At 43.8% G+C, this 21,832-nt stretch overlaps 1 protein-coding gene and 1 non-coding gene across 2 annotated transcripts; both read left to right on the top strand.

The window, feature by feature from the left end:
- Positions 1-1,268: 1,268 nt before the first annotated feature.
- LOC117270242 (5.8S ribosomal RNA) lies at positions 1,269-1,418 on the top strand. The gene has a single exon (XR_004502780.1). It is a non-coding gene; the product is annotated as a 5.8S ribosomal RNA (ribosomal RNA).
- A 5,033-nt stretch (positions 1,419-6,451) lies between these two features.
- On the top strand, positions 6,452-18,739 carry LOC117270061 (uncharacterized). The gene is made up of 7 exons (XM_033647490.2): positions 6,452-6,563; positions 9,315-9,385; positions 13,346-13,563; positions 13,649-13,748; positions 15,993-16,572; positions 16,687-16,846; positions 17,680-18,739. The coding sequence occupies exons 3-7, from the start codon at positions 13,347-13,349 to the stop codon at positions 17,787-17,789; spliced, it is 1,167 nt and encodes a 388-aa protein (XP_033503381.1). The 5' UTR covers positions 6,452-6,563; positions 9,315-9,385; position 13,346; the 3' UTR covers positions 17,790-18,739.
- Positions 18,740-21,832: the final 3,093 nt, after the last annotated feature.

Here is a 21,832-nt window from a genome sequence, read left to right as displayed (position 1 = left end):
CCCTCTCAAACTCCCGGGCCGACCCTCGCGCCCTCTGACCAGGCCCTTCCCGGTCGGAGGGCACAACCTCACCCTTCCCCTACCTCCGCGGCTCCGGCCTGGGGGACCCTGCGCACCGGCCGCTCCTGCGTACCCACACTTAAGCACCCCTCCTTGGGCTAAACCCCCTTGGCCGCACCGCCCAGCACTTCGCGCCCCTGGTACTCCAGCAGAGCCCCCACGCCCCTGGTACTCCAGCTCAGCGGGGCCCGCTTGTCTGGAGGTCCCACTTTCCGAAAACCAGGTTTCTGAAATCGTGCGGAGAGTGGCTTGGAAACCCCCCCCTGACCGTGTCACACGAGGGGAAGGAAGGGGGGAAGCGGCGGACCTCCCGCCGCCTCCGCCCGCGCCTTCTCCCCGTCTCAAACTTAGAGGAGGAAAATCACTTTTGCTGCCGCTGCTGCTGAATTTTCTCTAAGTGTCCCCCGGGCCCTTCTCCTGTCCAACACTTTGTTAAAAAGCTCTCCAGTCTCGCGTCCCTGGTACTCCAGCAGAGCCTCTGCGCCCCTGGTACTCCAGCAGAGCCTCCCTGCCCCTGGTACTCCAGCAGAGCCTCCGCGCCCCTGGTACTCCAGCAGAGCTCCCGCACCCCTGGTACTCCTGCAGAGGCTCCGCGCCCCCGGTACTCCAACACCGCCCCCAGCGGAGGGCCTCGCGCCCCGGGCACAGTCAAGCCCCGCAGGGTCTTCTTTCCCCACTGATTCTGCCAAGCCCGTTCCCTTGGCTGTGGTTTCGCTAGATAGTAGGTAGGGACAGTGGGAGCCAGGCCCTGAGGCGCTCGCTGCGCGTCATCCGTCTCCCTCGCACCGGTACGTCGTAACTCCCGGGACAACTGGGAGAGCAACTGCTGGTGATGGCGGTGGTGGTGGTTGCGGCGGCGCATGGCGTTATTTTTTTTTTCCTCCTCCTCGCCTAGTCTGGGCCTCCTCCCGATCGGACGCATCCCTCCGTCCGGTGCTCTGGGAGAGGCCCGCAAAACCCTCGGAACCTCCAACGTCAACACGGTCGCGGCGACCGGTCCTGGGCCAGCCCCCCCCTCCGCGTGCCCCCGGGTACCCAACTCTCTGCCCTCCTCCGGAGGGAGAGGGGGGTTCAGTGTCTCCAGTAGTGTCCTGGCCCCCTGGCCGTGACGGTGCGGACCGCCCGGGGGTTCTGTGTCCGTTCTCAAAACCCTCTGTCTGATGAACACTGGCCTGGCAAAACAAACCAAACAAAAACAAAAATGTGACAACTCTTAGCGGTGGATCACTCGGCTCGTGCGTCAATGAAGAACGCAGCTAGCTGCAAGAACTAATGTGAATTGCAGGACACATTGATCATCGACACAACGCACCTTGCGGCTCCGGGTTCCTCCCGGGGCTACGCCTGTCTGAGGGTCGCTTTGCCACGCTTTGTCGCAGGTGCCAGACGCCTTCGTCCCCCTAAGTTCAGACCTAGTCGCAGGGGATGCCCGTTGCGGCGCGGCTGCAAACCCCCTTCCTTCCCTCCTTCTCCCGTCGCGAGGCGGGAGAGGGGCGTCCCGCTGGGCCCGCACGTGCGGGCGCGGCTGCCGGTGGACAACCTGGTCTCCGTGCTGCCCGTGTCTCGTGCGTGTCGTCCGGTGGGAACGTTCCAGCGGGGGATTGAGGAGAAAGTCGACGGGGGCCGGGGTTGCGCGGCCGCTCGGCCGGGCCCGCACTCCACCGTTGCGGGGTACCCCTTCAGCGTCACCTGAAGCCCGTGAGCCTCCCACCCCTCTGGGGTGTGGGAGCCACGCCACTTGAACCCATTCGAATACGACCTCAGATCAGATGAGACAACCCGCTGGATTTAAGCATATTACTAAGCGGAGGAAAAGAAACTAACCAGGATTCCCTCAGTAGCGGCTAGCGAAGAGGGAAGAGCCCAGCGCCGAATAGCCCTCTGACGGGCGGACCGGGGAAATGTGACATACGGAAGACCGCTTGCCCGGTGTCGCTCGGGGGCCTGAGTCCTTCTGATCGAGGCTCAGCCTGTGGATGGTGTGAGGCCGGTAACGGCCCCAGTTGCGCCGGGGTCCGGTCTTCTCGGAGTCGGGTTGTTTGGGAATGCTGGGGTGGCCAAGATGGGACACAAAGCTAGTGTGGGGTGGCCATGGCATAGCGAAGTATAATGCCACTTACGCAGCCAACCCTGGTTCAAATCCTGGCCAGCGGACCTTTGCTGCATGTCACATCCCCTCTCTCTCCCGTGATTTCCTGTCTCGTAACTGTCAAATAAAGGTGTCTATGCAGATAAAAAAATATTTTAAAATTCCATTTCCACCTATCACAGTCCTCGGTTGGCCAAGGATTCCCAATTCATTCACACACACAGCTAGATGCAACCACAAATAATGTTAAATATATGTCATATGGTTGATTACAGAAACCAGCTGGACCTGAATTAATGAATACAAAGAGAACTAGAACTTTGTAATCAAACAAGAACAATTATTGCAGGAACTATTTACAAAAAATGTCAAATGTTGGAACTATGTACAAAAAATGGTGACTTGACTAGTAGTCATGTTCCTGCAGTGCAGGGATGGCAGCACCAGGAGCAGAAACCTCTGCTGCCAGTCTGTTCCGCAGGTTTTCTCCTGGCCTTTGGTCCTCCGGCTGGTTTTCCTGGTAATCATCGTCGTGGACGCCCCCCTCCTCCACATCTGGCTCCACCATGTCACCATTGGTGATGCAGAGGTTGTGGAGGAAGGCACAGGTGGACACCACCACTGGCACAAAGGTAGATCTAACCTACAGGACCAAAGAGATGTGTCATGTAACCGCAAATTATTTTTTAATCCTTATTAATTAGAATGCTGTTACCCAGCCAGCATGTCCATGTGGGGCCCACAAGGGTTATATGCGGGCTATGTGGGTACTGAGTGGGCATGGGCTTGAAGTGGGCAAATTTTGCGGGTCCCATGTGGATTCAGTAACATGGGCCCCACATGTGAAGCCCATGTGGGCTGACTGTATGAGCCCCATAAGGAATGTAAATGGGCTAAGTGGGCATGGGCATAAACAGAGCAAATTTTATGGGCCCCATTTGGTTTCAGTTACATGGGTGCCACGTGGGGAGCCCATGTGGGCTGACTGCATGGGCCCTATAAGGAATTTAACCGAGCTAAGTGGGCATGGTCTTGAACTGGGCAACACTATGGGGGACCCATACGGTTTCAGTTACATGGGTGCCACATGGGGAGCCCATGTGGGCTGACTGCATGGGCCCTATAAGGAATATAACCAGGCTAAGTGGGCATGGTATGGAACTGGGCAACACTATGGGGGACCCATATGGTTTCAGTTACATGGGTGCAACGTGGGGAGCCCATGTGGGCTGACTGCATGGGCCCTATAAGGAATGTAACCAGGCTAAGTGGGCATGGTATGGAAATGGGCAACACTATAGGGGACCCATATGGTTTCAGTTACATGGGTGCCAAATGGGGAGCCCATGTGGGCTGACCACATGGGCCCTATAAGGAATATAACCAGGCTAAGTGGGCATGGTATGGAACTGGGCAACACTATGGGGGACCCATATGGTTTCAGTTACATGGGTGCCAAATGGGGAGCCCATGTGGGCTGACTGCATGGGCCCTACAGGGTATAAAACTGGGCTAAGTGGGCATGGTATGGAACTGGGCAACACTATGGGGGACCCATATGGTTTCAGTTACATGGGTGCCAAATGGGGAGCCCATGTGGGCTGACCACATGGGCCCTATAAGGAATATAACCAGGCTAAGTGGGCATGGTATGGAAATGGGCAACACTATAGGGGACCCATATGGTTTCAGTTACATGGGTGCCATGCGGGGAGCCCATGTGGGCTGACCACATGGGCCCTATAAGGAATATAACCAGGCTAAGTGGGCATGGTATGGAACTGGGCAACACTATAGGGGACCCATATGGTTTCAGTTACATGGGTGCCAAATGGGGAGCCCATGTGGGCTGACTGCATGGGCCCTATAAGGAATATAACCAGGCTAAGTGGGCATGGTATGGAACTGGGCAACACTATGGGGGACCCATATGGTTTCAGTTACATGGGTGCCATGTGGGGAGCCCATGTGGGCTGACCGCATGGGCCCTATAGGGAATATAACCACAATTGAAGTCCATAACGAATACAAAGCCCCCTTTACACAAAATTTGCATGACATTTATGTAAAGAAAGTCTACCTATAACCCTTTGTCGATTTACACAGAACCAACCAAGGCTGAAGTGTTGCCTCAGTGTGTGCTTTTACATAGCGCTTCCAGTAAACAAAAGGCTTGCAGACGCACTTGCGCAACGTATGAACAGCACCATCAGCCTCTATTTTACAGGAAAAGACTTGTATACTGCAATTTAAGCATGCAAGCGGTAAAAACCCGTCACCCATGCATGATGATCTGTTCTGCTACACCTGTGCCTAAATACTCTTCACCTGACACATCAGGTGAAGAGTATTTAGAGTGTATATATATATATATATATATATATATATATATATTGTGTGTGTGTATGTACTAGGTTTACTTTGTTTTATAATCTAGTATTATAATCTAGTATATTAGATAAATACTACTACTTTTGTTTTGAAAAGTTATTTGAAAAAGTAACGCTTTCCGCCACACTGCCATATTGCGGTTCACCCCACTGTAACCGTCCGCTTCAAAGAGTAGTCCCACATCAAATTCACTTCGTGATGGTTAGATTTCATTTGTTCACTCTTAATGTCATTATTTCCGACAAGTCATAGTTTAACCATAACTGTCAGACACGTTGCAAATATCATTATTTCATGGATGGAAGAGTTTTAAGTGGGCTTTCTGCAGATGGATATACTATTTGAAAATCAATTCCCTGGCGTCCCCAAGACTGTATGGCTGCAGCCTGGAGCCTCCCGTCTCATGGCTCTCGTATCATGACCTCTCATCTGGTGATAAAGAAGCCACGCGCCCCGAGCTTCTAAATTTCAGAATAAAAGCTCGCGCCTGACACTATAGTTGTTTTAAACATAATATTGTATTTTGTAAAGCTCGCGCCTGACACTATAGTTGTTTTAAACGTAATGTTGTATTTTGTAATGTATTTCGGGAATCCTGGTAGATTTTCCTGGTAGAAAAGTTGTTTTAAGCATATGACTGCAGCCTGGAACCTCTCGTCTCATGACCTCTCCTGTGTTAAGCATATGACTGCAGCCTGGAGCCTCTCGTCTCATGACCTCTCCTGTGTTAAACATATGACTGCAGCCTGGAGCCTCTCATCTCATGACCTCTCCTGTGTTAAGCATATGACTGCAGCCTGGAACCTCTCGTCTCATGACCTCTCCTATTGTATTTTAGGAATCCTGGTTGAAAAGTTGTTTTAAACATAGTATTGAATCCTCTTCGATGTACTGTTGCTTTGTGTTGCTTTTACATGTTGTCCTTTCTTAAAATCATTTTATTTTCTTTTTTATGTAAAGCACTTGGAGTTGCATTTTGTCTGAAATATGCTATACAAATAAACTTGCCTTGCCTTGCCTCAGTGTTATTGTGTGTCTCAGCTTGCAGGCTCTGTGGATATCTGCCTGGCACTGCTGCTTGTCCTGTTCATGTGTTAGTTGACACACATATGCACACATACATGCACGCACATTCACACTACAGGATAAGCACTTGTAACAATTTCCCTGTGATGTGTGAAAGGAATATATAATACATATATAAAATATATAAATAAAAGGAGTCTTTTAAAGAATGCAACTTTTTTTATTTCTTTAGTCAAAACATCCAGACTGCAGCTGGCAGAAATGGCTGCATAATCCAAGGTGGGGATCCTCAGAATGAATCCCCCGGAGCTCTCCCAACTTCCCACGTCCAACATAACCTGTGGGTATAGCAATAACAAAACAAAAGCATATTCATGTGCATGGTGTTAAGATTTGTTTTTTGTTGCAGACACAAAGTCATTTTACCTAGTAACATTTGAACATTTGAATTCTGTTAAAAGCACAGTGTGAATACCTGGCATGCAGCTCTTAAATGTGCAGTTGCACTGAGCGCAGTTTTGTACAGAGTACATAACGTTAGGTATTAGCTAAAAAAAAAAAAAAAAAACGATAAACGCTAACGTTTCTTCAAACAAAGATGTATGTGTTAACCCAAGGGACACGTAGTATCATCTTACGTTTAAAATGCAACGTTACAAACTATCCGGATGGTTAAAATTGTAAAGTTAAGAGTTTAACCGTTTTATTTTTTTAAATGGATAGTAAAAAAAAACTGGTCTCTTTGGGAATTTACCTGTAACGCCACTGCCATCTTCTTCTTCTTCTTCTTCTTCTCCTCTCGGTTTGATTTATTGGTGGTAAGAGTGTCAAGAAATCGCGAATTTGCATTTTTGACCCTGTAGACTTGCTGTTGTACACGCCCAAGTCATGACACGAGAGGTCATGAGACGAGGGGCTCCAGTCTGCAGCCATTTGGCATTTGGCGCTCAGTTTGCTCCTCCTCTTGTCTCCTCTATCGCTATCTGGATTAATTAAGGTAAGACATAAACAAATGTTTATGTGCAAATAGAACCCACAGTATGAGTGGGTTTTCACAGATTGTTTTATGTGTACAGAATGTAGTTTACAAAACTTTGGAGGGAATAAACATGCTTATCATGACGTATCACGACAGGCTAGGTGCACCTCCAGGTAACGTTAGATACTGAAAACGAATGAATGAATGAATGAATTTTTTATGTCAGGAGTTTCTGACGTTTCTTTTTCTGCAAGTATTGGTGCGTTCCAGGCAACCCGTAACTCGTGTTTTCACAACCTGTAACCCGTGAAAGTGCACTGGAACGGCAGTCAAACCCGTAACTTCCCACCCGTGAACTCGTACCAGATCGACGTACTCCCAGTTACGCTTTCTGACGTCACACAGCCCTCTAAACCAATTACCTTACTCCTCTAAATAACAATGGCAGCCCTATGGATGCGGTGTTGATGCAGGTGATACATGGTGAGAAATAGACATAAAATAACCCTAATGTTAACGCATTATTGGCAGCCGCTCTAACAGCTGGTTTCCAGTGCAAGAATAATCAATACAAAATACGTTTCCAAACACACAGATAACGTAAAATAAAAAGTATAATAGCATCTGTGACCTTGTGCGCTGTCTTCCTCCTCCGTTTTGCTCAAATGAGCAAGGAGCAGGCACCTTTGACGATAGAAATATTGGGGAAGCACAAACATACGGTTCGCCATGTTCAACGTTAAACAGGAAGTAACTGGCAGTTTGCCGTAACTTTCCTGGAACGCTACAAAGTCGTAACTCGTGACTTGAAGTCGTGACTTACGAGTTCAAAAGCCTGCCTGGAACGCACCATAACTTGCAGCTAACGTTAATGTTTGTTGGTCTCTGATCCCTGCGCTGTGATCAGAGAGCAGGTGTGTAGACACAGACGCACTGAGCTCACTCTACGTGTGGTTGTGGTATTAGCGGTGTGTTACGTTGTGTGTGTAGTGTTAGCAAAGTAGCCTGTAACAGCTCTAAACATGTTATGAAGTTAAAATAAGATGGCCAGATTCCTCTATACCTATAACATTGGACCGGACCTGTTAGGATTCACGACGATACTAGTTAAAACTTGCAACTTTGCAACTTTGGTTAGCGGAGCTAAAAATAAACTTAAGCCCGGTTTGAGTCGAGCTGAGATGCTCCGTGATGAGTTTAAGGTCACTGCGTTATGAGACAGCGCCTGGACAGAGAAACAGTGAATTCAATAGTGCATTGAGGTAAAGTGAGAAATATCCATAGATCTGTTATTGTCATATATTCTGCTGCCTCTCTCCAGAAGTGACCACACAGACAGATCTGTGTGTGAGTGAGTTTCTATGGGTTACTATGGTTACAGTGATGCTCTGTGTCTCTGTCTCTTTGTAACTTTCTCATGATTCAGAGCCGGTTTTTACATTAATCTGTTTTAACAACCGTCATGAATGTGATTGTATCTTTTATCAAAATCTAGTGACATAATTTTACATTTTTGTTTAACATAATTAAAGAGGAGAACGCCTCAGAGTGTGCATCGTAGGCTGCAGTCTGTTTATAAAAAGTATGAGCAAAAGATGTGCTGGTGCTGCAGCACAACCAGTGGAAAAGTCAGTTTAAAGCCTATGTTGAAAAATATGCGTGCCCCCTGAACATATTTAATTTTTTTCTGTCAAATCAGTTTGTTTCTGCAGCCGGGTCTGCCTCTCATGTAGACTTTCTGACCATGGGGTACAAAACATGTTGAATCTGAAAGCATTGCCAGTAAATACATAACATTTTGGCTTATGGTTGTTTGTCATTGTCTCCCCCTGCCCCACCCCGCAAGCTGAGACTATAATGAAATGCACATTACCATGTGATAGAACAGCGTTTGACAGGCATGAGCATTCCTTTAATATGGTGACTGACTACTTTAGCGGGTGTTTACATATCTAATGGCCTGTGAAAGTGATTGTCCAGTATACCTTTTGAGCAAGCTAATGTGAGTCTTAAAATGGAGAGTATACAGCTGTCTGTCAGAATTAACAGAACACAAGTCAGTGGATGAGGTGTGTATGAGAGATGGAAACGTGATGATTTTAGTGGGAATTGTAATCGGTGAATCTTTGAAACATGATCATATACATATTTCCACTTATACAGTCAGAGATCCTTCAGTGTGGTCTGACTCACATTTGTGTACACACTGAATGTGGTTACATGTGGCTCACATAACAACCAAATGTGGTTTGAGTGATCAGATCTCAGTGTGGATTGATGATGCACACAAGTACTTAGAGCTGTCCACTTGTGTTCTGATTATCAAAGATAACTGTGCACCAGGGCCTAAGACTGACCTAAGGTCATAAGGTACTAATTGTGCACAAGTGTGCCACCCACTTCTACCACAAGTAAATTGTCATTCACACATTCAGCAGAATTTAGAGACCAATACTTATTGAGTTGCATTCTGGATTTAAATTTCAATTCAACTTTAAATTCAATGCATTAGTCAACCACTGGCTGATGTATTTAAATAAATCTGATTCAAATTTTGCTTTGGCCATCAAGTGTATATTAAACATAATACCTTATTATCTCTTGGATATAAGAGGGGCATGATCTTGTATGTATGTATGTATGCATATATGCATGTATGTAAATGGAAATTTATTATTTTGGCCATTAAAGATACACCAGACAAGCAAGTGTTTTTAGTATGGATTTCTTGTTGCCTGCACTGATGCTTTGTGCTGTATATTTTTGCAGGTCTCTGAGCATCTGATTTTGGGGCATCACCAGTAACCAGATTGTCAACAAGTTCCAAAAGTTCCAGAAAGGTAAATGAACACATGGACATATTTTGATGACATTAGGGGAGAGGTTTTGAGGAGTTCTTTGTTACATCTGGAGGTATAGTAACAGAGCCAAATAGAGTCTACATGTCTCTCTGCATAGACAACGAAGCCTGCAAAATGGAGTTATCGTATTACATAGATAAACTCCCACTCACTTTCTTTTAGAGACAGTCAGAATACTTCCTCAGTTTTTATTCGTTCAGCGTCAAAGTGCAAAGTATTTGCAAAGTATTCAGGCACATGCATATGTGTAAGTGTCAAAATCTTTGTCTGTTACAGATCAGAAAAATGGATTACTATGGTAGTTCTCGAACCAAACGGAGACGCATTAAAGCCAAAGTTGCAGAGCACTTGCAGATGTTGGAAGACCTGCGCGCCAAAAACAAAGTGTCTTCAAATCTGGACTGTGTCGCTGAAATGGACAGCCAGATTCATAATGAAGAGTTGGATTCTCAGGCCCAGACTGTTTACAATGAAAGTGGCCAGGAATCAGATTCTGAGATGTTCCCAAGTGATAGCAGTAAAGAATTAAATTTGAATGCTACGACTGAGGGAACTAATCCTTGTGATGAACTGAAAAAGAAATTGGCTGATTGGGCCCCAAATCACAATATTTCACACAGTGCATTGTCGGAACTATTGTATATTTTAGTGCAGCGCGGCCTGGATTTACCCAGAGATCCAAGGACTGTTTTGTCAACCTTAAAAACCTGTGAGGTCAAAGAAATTGGAGATGGTAGCTACTATCATTTTGGAGTGTCAAATGCAATTATTTCACAGCTGTCTCATGAATCATATCCTTCAACAGACACTCTAACTCTCTGTGTTAATATTGATGAATTACCGCTCTTCAGAAGCTCCAAAATGGAGTTATGGCCTATTTTGGCTAAGATCAAAGAACTTCCAAAATCTAATGTTATTATTATTGGCCTGTATGCAGGCCCAACAAAGCCAAATTCTGTTGAGGATTACTTAAAGGATTTCATTCAGGACCTGAAGGTAATATCTAATGAGGGTTTGCATTACAATGGAAAACATTACAATATTGCCCTTCCGGATGCCTTCTTCTGTGATGCACCTGCCCGTGCCTTCTTGAAATGTACCAAGGGTCATTCTGGTTACAACTCCTGTGAACGCTGTACAGAGCATGGGATTCGCATGGACAATAAGGTTGTGTTTCCTGATTTGAAAGCACCACTTAGAACAGATGCACAGTTTAAACATATGATGGATGAATAACATCATCATGGTGTTTCATCCCTTCAAGAGCTGGGCATAGGGATGGTGTCAAGCTTTGTACTTGATTACATGCATTTAGTTTGCTTAGGAAATGTGAGAAAACTTGTCAGTCTGTGGATCAAAGGACCTTTAAGGTGTTGGGTTTCTGCAGCCACCATCACCGTTATCTCTGGCCATTTGAAATCAATTAGAGAACATCTCCCAAGGAATTTTTCACGAAAACCACGGTCACTTATGGAATACAGTCAGTGGAAGGCCACTGAATTCAGACAATTTCTGTTGTATACAGGCCCTGTGGTTCTACAAGGACGCTTACCTACACGACTGTATAAGAACTTTATGCTACTGTCGGTAGCAATGAGAATTCTTCTCAGCCCAGCCCTGTGTTCTGAATACTGTGACTATGCAGACAAACTATTGAAATGTTATGTGACTAACTTTGTTAAGATACAGTACAGGCCAAAAGTTTGGACACACCTTCTCATTCAATGCGTTTTCTTTATTTTCATGACTATTTACATTGTAGATTCTCACTGAAGGCATCAAAACTATGAATGAACACATGTGGAGTTATGTACTTAACAAAAAAAGGTGAAATAACTGAAAACATGTTTTATATTCTAGTTTCTTCAAAATAGCCACCCTTTGCTCTGATTACTGCTTTGCACACTCTTGGCATTCTCTCCATGAGCTTCAAGAGGTAGTCACCTGAAATGGTTTCCACTTCACAGGTGTGCCTTATCAGGGTTAATTAGTGGAATTTCTTGCTTTATCAGTGGGGTTGGGACCATCAGTTGTGTTGTGCAGAAGTCAGGTTAATACACAGCCGACAGCCCTATTGGACAACTGTTAAAATTCATATTATGGCAAGAACCAATCAGCTAACTAAAGAAAAACGAGTGGCCATCATTACTTTAAGAAATGAAGGTCAGTCAGTCCGGAAAATTGCAAAAACTTTAAATGTGTCCCCAAGTGGAGTCGCAAAAACCATCAAGCGCTACAACGAAACTGGCACACATGAGGACCGACCCAGGAAAGGAAGACCAAGAGTCACCTCTGCTTCTGAGAATAAGTTCATCCGAGTCACCAGCCTCAGAAATCGCAAGTTAACAGCAGCTCAGATCAGAGACCAGATGAATGCCACATAGAGTTCTAGCAGCAGACCCATCTCTAGAACAACTGTTAAGAGGAGACTGCGCGAATCAGGCCTTCATGGTCAAATAGCTGCTAGGAAACCACTGCTAAGGAGAGGCAACAAGCAGAAGAGATTTGTTTGGGCCAAGAAACACAAGGAATGGACATTAGACCAGTGGAAATCTGTGCTTTGGTCTGATGAGTCCAAATTTGAGATCTTTGGTTCCAACCGCCGTGTCTTTGTGAGACGCAGAAAAGGTGAACAGATGGATTCCACATGCCTGGTTCCCACTGTGAAGCATGGAGGAGGAGGTGTGATGGTGTGGGGGTGTTTTGCTGGTGACACTGTTGGGGATTTATTCAAAATTGAAGGCACACTGAACCAGCATGGCTACCACAGCATCCTGCAGCGACATGCCATCCCATCCGGTTTGCGTTTAGTTGGACGATCATTTATTTTTCAACAGGACAATGACCCCAAACACATCTCCAGGCTGTGTAAGGGCTATTTGACCAAGAAGGAGAGTGATGGAGTGCTGAGGCAGATGACCTGGCCTCCACAGTCACCGGACCTGAACCCAATCGAGATGGTTTGGGGTGAGCTGGACCGCAGAGTGAAGGCAAAGGGGCCAACAAGTGCTAAACACCTCTGGGAACTCCTTCAAGACTGTTGGAAAACCATTTCAGGTGACTACCTCTTGAAGCTCATGGAGAGAATGCCAAGAGTGTGCAAAGCAGTAATCAGAGCAAAGGGTGGCTATTTTGAAGAAACTAGAATATAAAACATGTTTTCAGTTATTTCACCTTTTTTTTGTTAAGTACATAACTCCACATGTGTTCATTCATAGTTTTGATGCCTTCAGTGAGAATCTACAATGTAAATAGTCATGAAAATAAAGAAAACGCATTGAATGAGAAGGTGTGTCCAAACTTTTGGCCTGTACTGTATATGGATCAGAGCACCTTGTGTACAACACCCACAGTCTTGTACATCTGGCTGATGATGCAAGAAAGTTTGGTGCCCTAGACAGTGTTTCATGTTTCCCTTTTGAAAATTATCTCGGCACACTAAAACGGCTGGTAAGAAGGCCCCAAAATCCTCTTCAACAAGTTGTACGCCGTTTAGGTGAAAAACCTATCCCTTTTGATAATGGAAAGAAAATGAGGAATAAGCTTCAACAACCACATGTCGATGGTCCAACTCTCCCAGAGTTCCCTGCTCGTATGCAGTACAAGAAGTATAGACATTAAGCAAATATTATTTCCTGCTCTAAAGGCAACAACTGCTTTGATGTTGAGGGCAGAGTTGCTGTTGTGAGGAATATTCTAGAGGTGTTATCAGGAGCTATGTACACTGTGTGTCAGTTTTATGAGAGACAAGGATGCTTTTACGATTACCCTATTGATTCATCTTGTGTGGGGATCAGAACAGTGACACAACTCTCTGACCAGCTTCATGGTGTGCCTGTGACTGACTTAACAAAAAAACTCATACTGCTTCCTGTGCGAGAGGGGTGTGTGGCTTTTCCACAATTACATGACGAGTGATTGACCTTATGAACATTGCAGCATGGCCCTCTTCAGCGTCGTGGAGTTCAGAGATGAAGAATCAAGAGAAGGGAAGACTCTAGTGGATATAATCCCATCGTGTTGGTTTACTGATGAAGACAAGACGGACTGTTTTTGGCCCTCAGGCCTAAGTCTAAACATCACTAAGGCAGTTAAGCAGCAACTCCAGCCAGATGCTTCATGGACGACATACAGTGTGCGTGTAATTGGAAATGCAGGTAAAAAACAGATTTTGGGGGAGTGGGATAAGTCTGAAGCTGTATGAGATTTAGATTAAGCTATGCTTTTTTTTGTCTTTTTAAGATACATATGGAGATGCTCGATGTAAGTTTGCACGAGCAGAAGTTACATCTGATCTTCAAACAGACAATGATGTACCAAAGAAGCGACAAAGAAAGGAAATGTAAATGTACTTAAACCTGTTACTAACCAAAGTGGAATTTTATAGTTTCCTTCACAACATTTAAAGGAAGATTTTGCATATTTTACAGTTTTGTAGTAGTATATTGGCAGTTGTAGGGTTGCAACTGTATTAAAAAAATGACAGTTTTACAGAATTATTTTCAGCCAAGATGATAACTAAAAATTTCCTGCCTGTCATGGCTGACGCATGTGTGATGAATTATAATTTCACATTTTGGACTGTCTAAAATTGAACATAGCTCTGAAATGAACTGTTAACTTCATTGGGGATTTAATAATTGTTCGATTTTTCAACTGGGCCAAACATCTTTTTTCATTATTTAGTGTGGATGCTGAAAGCTATCTATCTATCTATCTATCTATCTATCTATCTATCTATCATACAAGCTCTCTCTCTTTCTGTCTGGATTGTACAGGTTGTGGTGTGACTGTGCATCTCTCTTTTTTGTGAATAAAAACTCAGTCAGTCAGTCAGTCACTCACGCAAACACACACACACACACACACACACACACACACACACACACACAGGATTACAGTTCATTAATCATCCTCTGAATGATTTCGTATCTCTAACATCTCTAACAATCTATTTCTCTTACACACACTTCAGTATGTTCTCTTCCTGACTTCTGGCTTTTCCACCTCTTTTAGACTTGTAACACATTTATTTTACATTTACCTTAAACTATTTATTTATTTATTTATTTATCTAGTTATTTATTTATTTATTCAGGTATAACTCTTTCTTTCTTTCTTTCTTTCTTTCTTTCATTCTCACAGATACACACATTCTCTCTGTCTTTCTCTCTCTCCTTCTCTCTCTCTCTCTCCCTCTCTCTCCCTCTCTCTCTCTCTCTCTCTCTCTCTCTCTCTCTCTCTCTCTCTCTCTCTCAGACACACAACACCTTTACAGCTCTCAGGTCAGACTTAATTGTACATACCTATGTACCTCCCTTTTGTTTTGAATGGACTTCTGCTCTCAACTCATCCAGTTTAACTCATTATTAACTGCACTGTAACTGTAACAAAGGAAAATGGTCATGTCAGAGCCACTTTCCCTGCCTTCTTGGCTGCAAAGTCAGCAATAAGATCTTTATAATCCAGTCTGTCTGTCTCTCACTCTCTCTCTCACTCTTTTTTTCTCTCTCATACACTTTTATTTGACTAGTACATCTATAACTTTGTTTACACTTATCCTAACCTACAGAGGCACTTTTCAACCATTTCACGCCAATAAACTTGCTGCTTACTTGTTCTAATTTTACTCCTCGGCTAATACTTAGTCTACATGCTTCAACAAATTGTTCCTCTGCTGTCAGTTTACAATGTATTTGAGTAGGCTCTAACTTTAAAAAAACAAAACAGATTCAGGTATTTTTCAAACTTTTCATGTCATTCAGTCCCCTGCTTACAAGTTCTACTTTTACTCTTATTGCTTAATCTTTATCAATATACATATGTTCAACAATGTTTTCAAGCTGTCAGTTTTAAGATTTCAACTTTTCGATTTCTTCATAGTACTCTTCAACAATTTAAGTAATTTCCAGCCATTTCTTTTTAATCTATTCTCACTTGTTTCTTCAGCCATGTTAGGCATGTCACTTTCTTCTTCAAGATTTCAACTTTTCAAACTCTTCAAATATTACACTTAAATTTATATTTGTTACTCCGCCTCTTTAACGTTTCTACTGCTTTAAGCCCTTTTAAAGTCATTTAGAGTTCTCAGCTTTAGTGTTAGCCTTTTTCAACATTGCTTCAGCAGATTCTTCAGCTAATTCAGCATTGTTTCAACAATTTCTTCAGCTCATTCAGCATTGCTTCAGCAATAGCGTTCAGCTGCTTTCAGCATCCACACGCATTTTCTGCAGGAAATGCTTTCTTTTTCTAGTTCATCTCTAGTCCCGGGCCAGTTACTGTACAGTTTCATCATGAATCATATTGAACAACATGTACAACAATATCGATGACTAACAATATTCGGTGATAGGCCATTGTAGGCTCATATTTGATTGTGCTTCCCTAAACTTATGTGTATGCATACCTGTAGTACTTGGACCATACTGACACATTTTAGGGTCTTACACCAAATTCTTTACAATAATTAATAATGCATAATTGATGATTGATGCTAATGTTGTCCCATTATATTTACTAAAACATTGCTATGCATGAGTAACCTTTAAGTTTTTTATTTGCTAAAATATCTTTTACCTGAATGTAGGCCACCCAAAAAAGCCCAGGCTCTTTCATCAAGTGAGGAGGAAGCTGACTCATGTGATGAGGACGAATTGCCACCTTCTCCTCCCCTTGAATTTGGCAGTCATTCAGCAGTAGGATATAAACCTAGCATCGCCTCAAGAGTGAGTGGCTCCAGTGCGGCCCTGAGTGTTCGAAGCCCCAGCATGACCCCGAGTGTTCGAAGCCCCAGCATGACCCCGAGTGTTCGGAGGCCCAGCACGCCCCCGAGTGTTCGAAGCCCCAGCGCGACCCTGAGTGTTCGGAGCCCCAGCGTGACACCGAGTGTTGGAAGCCCCAGTGCAACCCCAAGCACTAGTTCTTCCTCAAGTGTGAGCAGCCACAGTGACATTGAAGGAGCCATGTTTGTAAAATTGGTAACTCTCCTCGAAGAAGTGAAGGACACTCAGAAAGTACATAGCAAAATGTTAAATACACTGATGAAGCAGAAAGCGGCCGTGCCAGTGTTGGAACCACCTGAAGGAGCAGTATTTTCACTGACCACTAACCAAGATGTGCAAGCCATGAACGAGAAGCTGTGCGACTCAGAGTTCATGTCTGGAGTTGTAAGTTCAAACAAACAAATCCACGTTTGTATTTGGCACTGAAATGTATTCTGCTGTCTTATCTTAACTGATTTCTTTTCTTTCTTTCCTGTGCTTTTCATCCCATACACTCAGATTGCTATGGTTGGAGAAATAGGAGGTAGTTCATTGGATGATGCCACCAGAAGAATGATGGCATTCCTCATGTCCCATGAATTGGCACTGCAGTACAGCCTTTTTGGACGTCATGGCAAGAACAATTTTCGAGAGCTGCGTCTTTTTGATGTTGTATATGGTAAATTGTTACCTAATGTAACTTCCTTTATCTTTCTAGCTTAAAATATTGAAATTTGGCAAAATATCTGATCTACTGAAGTAGATGCACGCTGAAGCTTACAGCTGGCCTAGCTGATGAAAAGAGGGCACAACAAATCTGAGCAGAGGCCACTGTTTGCAGTTCATGTGATTTTCCGAATTGCCAACATGCACCATTCATGTTTCTTCTGATGGTGGCTCATGAACTTTGTTATTCTGTGCTACAACTTAGTGATTGTTTTTTTTTTTTTTTAGCTTTGTGTTGTTAGGCAATTTATGATAGTCGTTCCTATACTTTGTAAAAGTGGTGGTGGTCTGCTTGTAAGAACTGGTTCGTATCCTCGATTCATGGGATGTTGGGGGAGGCGAAGAGTGTAACCATAACCTTTCTTGGAATTTACAGATATGCTTTAATGCCTCACTGGCTGATTTTCATGAGATGCTACAATATACTAATGTTCTTTAAATGTATCACACAAGTATTAATTGCTCTATTCTTCAAATACTCTCTTGATCAAAGTGTTTAATGATGACATTTTTACAGACCTTGGGCATTCTAACTATCAGGTTCATTAGATCTCTGTAGATCAGTTGAAATTTTACCCAGTTTCATGAAATACTTGTCATACTGTGTGATTGGGTAGTAGGCCACTTCTCATACACCTTTTAATAACTTTTCCCACAAATGCTCAATAGGATTTAGATCAGACAAGTGTGCTGGCCAACCCATCAGACTGTACTCGTCCGATAAAAACTTTGCAGTGGTTCCAAACTTTTGAATGGCTGTCTGTTTGTCTTGTGATTTATTTTTAGGGGCACTAAAGAGGAACACATTAACTCAAGGAATTACCCAGAAGGAAGCAGAGAAGGCCCTCTCCAAGTGGTTCACTGGAGCCGTGACAGAGGCGGAAACAGGACGGTAAGAGCTCAGAGAGAGCTTAAAAAAAAATTGGATGGTGGGATAGGCCAAGAAGAGGAACAGTCCCAGTAGGTGTTACCTGGTATTGCCATAGTGGTAGGAGCACATACACACACCTTCAGTTAAGTCTCTTTTACACCAAAATAATAGCCCATTTGCAGCTCTCAGACGTGTTGCCTATTTTATTGTTTGGTATGTCATGTCCGTTGCCCTGAATGTGTTTGAAAACAAAATAAGGTTAATAAACAACAGAAAGCAGCAGGGAACACAGTGATCTTGTTAAAGTTTATTCAGTTTTGTTCCGCAGAAATTGAGATGCTGGCATATCAGCTAACTTTAAGAAATGTGTAGTGAGTTGTTGACTTGTGGGAAATTTCATTACCTCCTGTCCCCTCTTGTAAATTTGGAAAATGTAACTGTAATACAAATTTGAAAAACAAGTATGTCCTTTTGAAAAATGTCCTTGTAAAATGTCAGTTTTACCAGTCATCAGCTACACAAAAGAGAACTCATTTCATTCATTTCCACCTGTGTTCCTTTTATATGTTCACTCAGTAGTGCTGAATAACACATCTTTTGTACTTTAAAGCTATGATCACAAAGTATACACTCCTGTAAAAATTAGCATGTCCACCCAGGTGTTATGTTTACTGTATGTAACTGTTGATTGGATCTGGAGCCAATATCGATGACAACTGCAGAGTCATTTGACTGGGGACGTAACACTGATATGCATTTAAAAGTATGTTTTCATTGTTTTTGTCCTGCTGCAACAGCCAGGGCCAGAGGCATTTATGTTTTTTGTTGGACTTGAACTCATTAGATTGGGGAGGTCAAAGGTTAAGCTTACTGTCACCTCATGTTTCTGTGGCCCATTCTTGCGAATGCAGTATTTGCAAATGCAAATTTTATGTTTTAAAACAAGTTTTATTAAACATGTTGATTGAAAAACAACTTTATATTGGGGTGTTTATTGCTAAATTGTAGCACTTTTTGTATTTACTTAAATATGAATATCTGACCTGAAATATGGGTTATTAGCCTCACTTTATAACCCCTACTTTTATACTTTATATAGCACCAAATCACAACATAAGTCATTTACGTCACCTTTCCTATAGAACAGGTCTAGACCTTGTCCTTTTATTAAACAAACTAAATAGCCTTATGTTATTTATCTTATTTATGTGACAGCATTTCATTTCTGTCTCTACATAGTCTTGTGTTTGTTCCCCCCCAAAGCAGTAAACTAGGGGAAACACTCCTTTATAATCAAAGCCCATGTGAGCCGAGGTGGGGCCACTTTGGAACCTGTGTACAAATCCACTTAAATTTAGCCTGACCTAAGGCCCAGTAAAATCCCTCAAGCCCATATGGGAACACACAGGTGGAGCCTACATGGGTCTGATAGAACTGACCCACTTAGGCCCCACCTAAAACCCAGCCAGAGCTCACTTCAAGACCAAATGGGGGCACACAGGTGGGGCTTACATGGGTCTCATAAAAGTCTCCTGCTTGGGTCCCACTTGAAGCCCAGTCAGATCCCTCTTAAAGTCACACAGGTGGGGCCTAAATGGGTCTCAGGTACATTGCCCAGTTGGGCCCTATTTAAGGTCTATTCTGATCCCACTTTGAGCCCATATGGGTAAACATATGGGGCCTAGATGGGTCCTGTGCAACTCACCATGTTGGGCCCCACCTGAAACCCAGTCAGAACCCACTTGAAGCCCATATGGGCAAACACGGGTGGGGCCACTATGGAAACTGCGGACAAACCCAATTGAAACCCATAATGTAGCCCATTTGGGTCCCACTTAAAGCCCAGTCAGATCCCTCTTACGGGCACACAGGAGGGACCTAAATGGGTCTCAGATAAATTGCCCAGTTGGGCCCTATTTAAGGTCCATTCTGATCCCCCTTTGTGCCCATATGGGCAAACATATGGGGCCTACATGGGTCCCATGCAACTCACCAAGTTGGGTCCCACCTGAAACCCAGTCAGAACCCACTTGAAGCCCATATGGGCAAATACAGGTGGGGCCACTATGGAAACTGCGGACAAACCCACTTGGCACCCATATTTGCAGCCCAAACTTAACCCTTATGGGCCCCACATGGACATGCTGGCTGGGTATAAATCATTGAATGTATTGTTTTTAATGATCTCAAAATGTTCTTCCTTGTACAGCTTTGCTGCTCAGCAGTCAGCCATTGTGTATGTAGTGACATTTACAGATCTCAGCTCTGTTTTTTTAATCTCGAGAGCCTTGAGAAAGATGCTGCGCCACCGGGTCTTCATCATGCCAATTGCCCTCTCCACCACACATCTGGCCTTGGCGTGATGCCGGTTGTACCTGTCCTGCACAGGGTTTTGCACCGGCTCCCCGTATAGTGTCATGAGGCTGATTGGAGTGGTCAGGCAGGGATATCCCCCATCCCCAGTTAGGATCCAGCCAGGAGGTGGGTACAGCTGCTGAAAATAAAGGGAGCTCCACCGCAGGACCCGTGCGTCATGGACTGCACCAGGTAGGCCTGTAAATAATCATTGTTACAAAAAAGAAAATCACTACTTGCAAAAATGGCTCTAAAATGTTTCATTTTAGTTGGCACATTGAACAATTGATTATGTTAAATGCCTGACACATAAACACTTTTGAGATACATTGCTTGTCATGTTAGAAACGTACTTATGATGATTGAATATCTTTGAAAATAACACCACAGTTAACAATAAAAAGTAACCACAAATCCCAAATAAATGTAATATGCGATCACAGTTTCACTTGGATGAAAAATACTATTCAAATCTAAATCTAAATACTAATATACCAATACTATCTGAATCTAATCAATATTTTATCAACCTGTTGATACAATACTGATTTCCATCCATACCTGTGAATGTGTTCAGGAAGCAACCTTTGTGATCACAGACCACCTGCAGCTGGATTGAGTGGAAAAGCTTCCTGTTATAAAAAAAATGTAGTCACTAGTTGACATTGGTATGGGATTAAAGCAGGCCATTATATGTTTGTGTGATGTGGGTAATTCATATGCAGGGTACCTATTTAGGTAGTCCTCCTTATTTGCTGCAGGTGGCTTGATCCTGATATGAGTGCCATCGATGCTACCAGCCATGCGATTGAAGGCACAGGAGCCAGCCAGGTGGGCGAAGCCTTCCCCTATCCCCTCCAGCTCATCTGCAGCAGGAAAGTGGACCACCCTCCTGTAGATGGCCATTATGCTTTCTCTGACCCGATGCACAACATCACACACTGTGTCGGTGGGGACATCAAAGGCCTCCGACACCACCTGATAAGAGGTGGCACGGGCCAGCCAGTATAAGTAAATGGCTACCTCCAGATCTTTCCCCCAGCCGTGCTCCTTGCCATAGCCAAGGGACTCAATCAAGGCATTAACACTCTGCCTTGACAGACGGAAGTCCATTTTAAGGTCTCCCTCTCACAGGTAGAGGCGCACTACAAGGGTTTCAGTATTCAGGTGTAAATAATGCCCTCGAAGTGCACCCTCTAGGAGTAGGGACAAGATGTTTTACTTTGTAGCCTGTTTTTTTTTACTTTACTACTTTACTTTTAAAGTTCATTTTTTTTATTAAGTTAACTTTTTCCAAAGAAATAACCTGTTTTCTAACAAACGTGTTTGTCACAGAATATTATTTATTGACTTATCTGACAGTATATACCTGTTAGCTTAAGAGCCTACTGCTTTACTTAGCCTTAGTCAACTTAACGCTTTAAGAAAGTTTGATATGTACTTACATAGGACTCATACGCGCAAAGAATGGCCAACATATTTCGCCTGTTGGCATCCCTCCTCCTTCGCCTCCTTTGTGCCACATTATTGGCATTAACTACCGACAGATAAGACATGTCTTCTTTTTTTTACTGCTATTGTCTATCTATTCCTCCCTCAGCTTTTCCCGCCTCTGCTCGCCTATTATAGTGTACTGTGCGCATGATGTTATTATTTTATTAAGTGTCATCCCGCACTGTACTGTGCGCATATTATTTTATTAAGCGTCATGCC

The sequence above is a fragment of the Epinephelus lanceolatus genome, chromosome 24 (genome assembly GCF_041903045.1).
Source record: "Epinephelus lanceolatus isolate andai-2023 chromosome 24, ASM4190304v1, whole genome shotgun sequence".
NCBI lineage: Eukaryota > Metazoa > Chordata > Actinopteri > Perciformes > Serranidae > Epinephelus > Epinephelus lanceolatus.
The sequence above is the reverse complement of the archived record's forward strand: the minus strand, read 5'-3'. Positions and strand labels throughout refer to the sequence as shown.

Excerpts from the sequence above, each read along its gene's own strand:
- LOC117270061 (XM_033647490.2), top strand. The coding sequence starts at position 13,347 with ATGGCCCTCTTCAGCGTCGTGGAGTTCAGAGATGAAGAATCAAGAGAA. Across the intron at positions 16,573-16,686 it reads CAGAGTTCATGTCTGGAGTT|ATTGCTATGGTTGGAGAAAT; the intron begins GTAAGTTCAAAC and ends CCATACACTCAG. Across the intron at positions 16,847-17,679 it reads TCTTTTTGATGTTGTATATG|GGGCACTAAAGAGGAACACA; the intron begins GTAAATTGTTAC and ends ATTTATTTTTAG.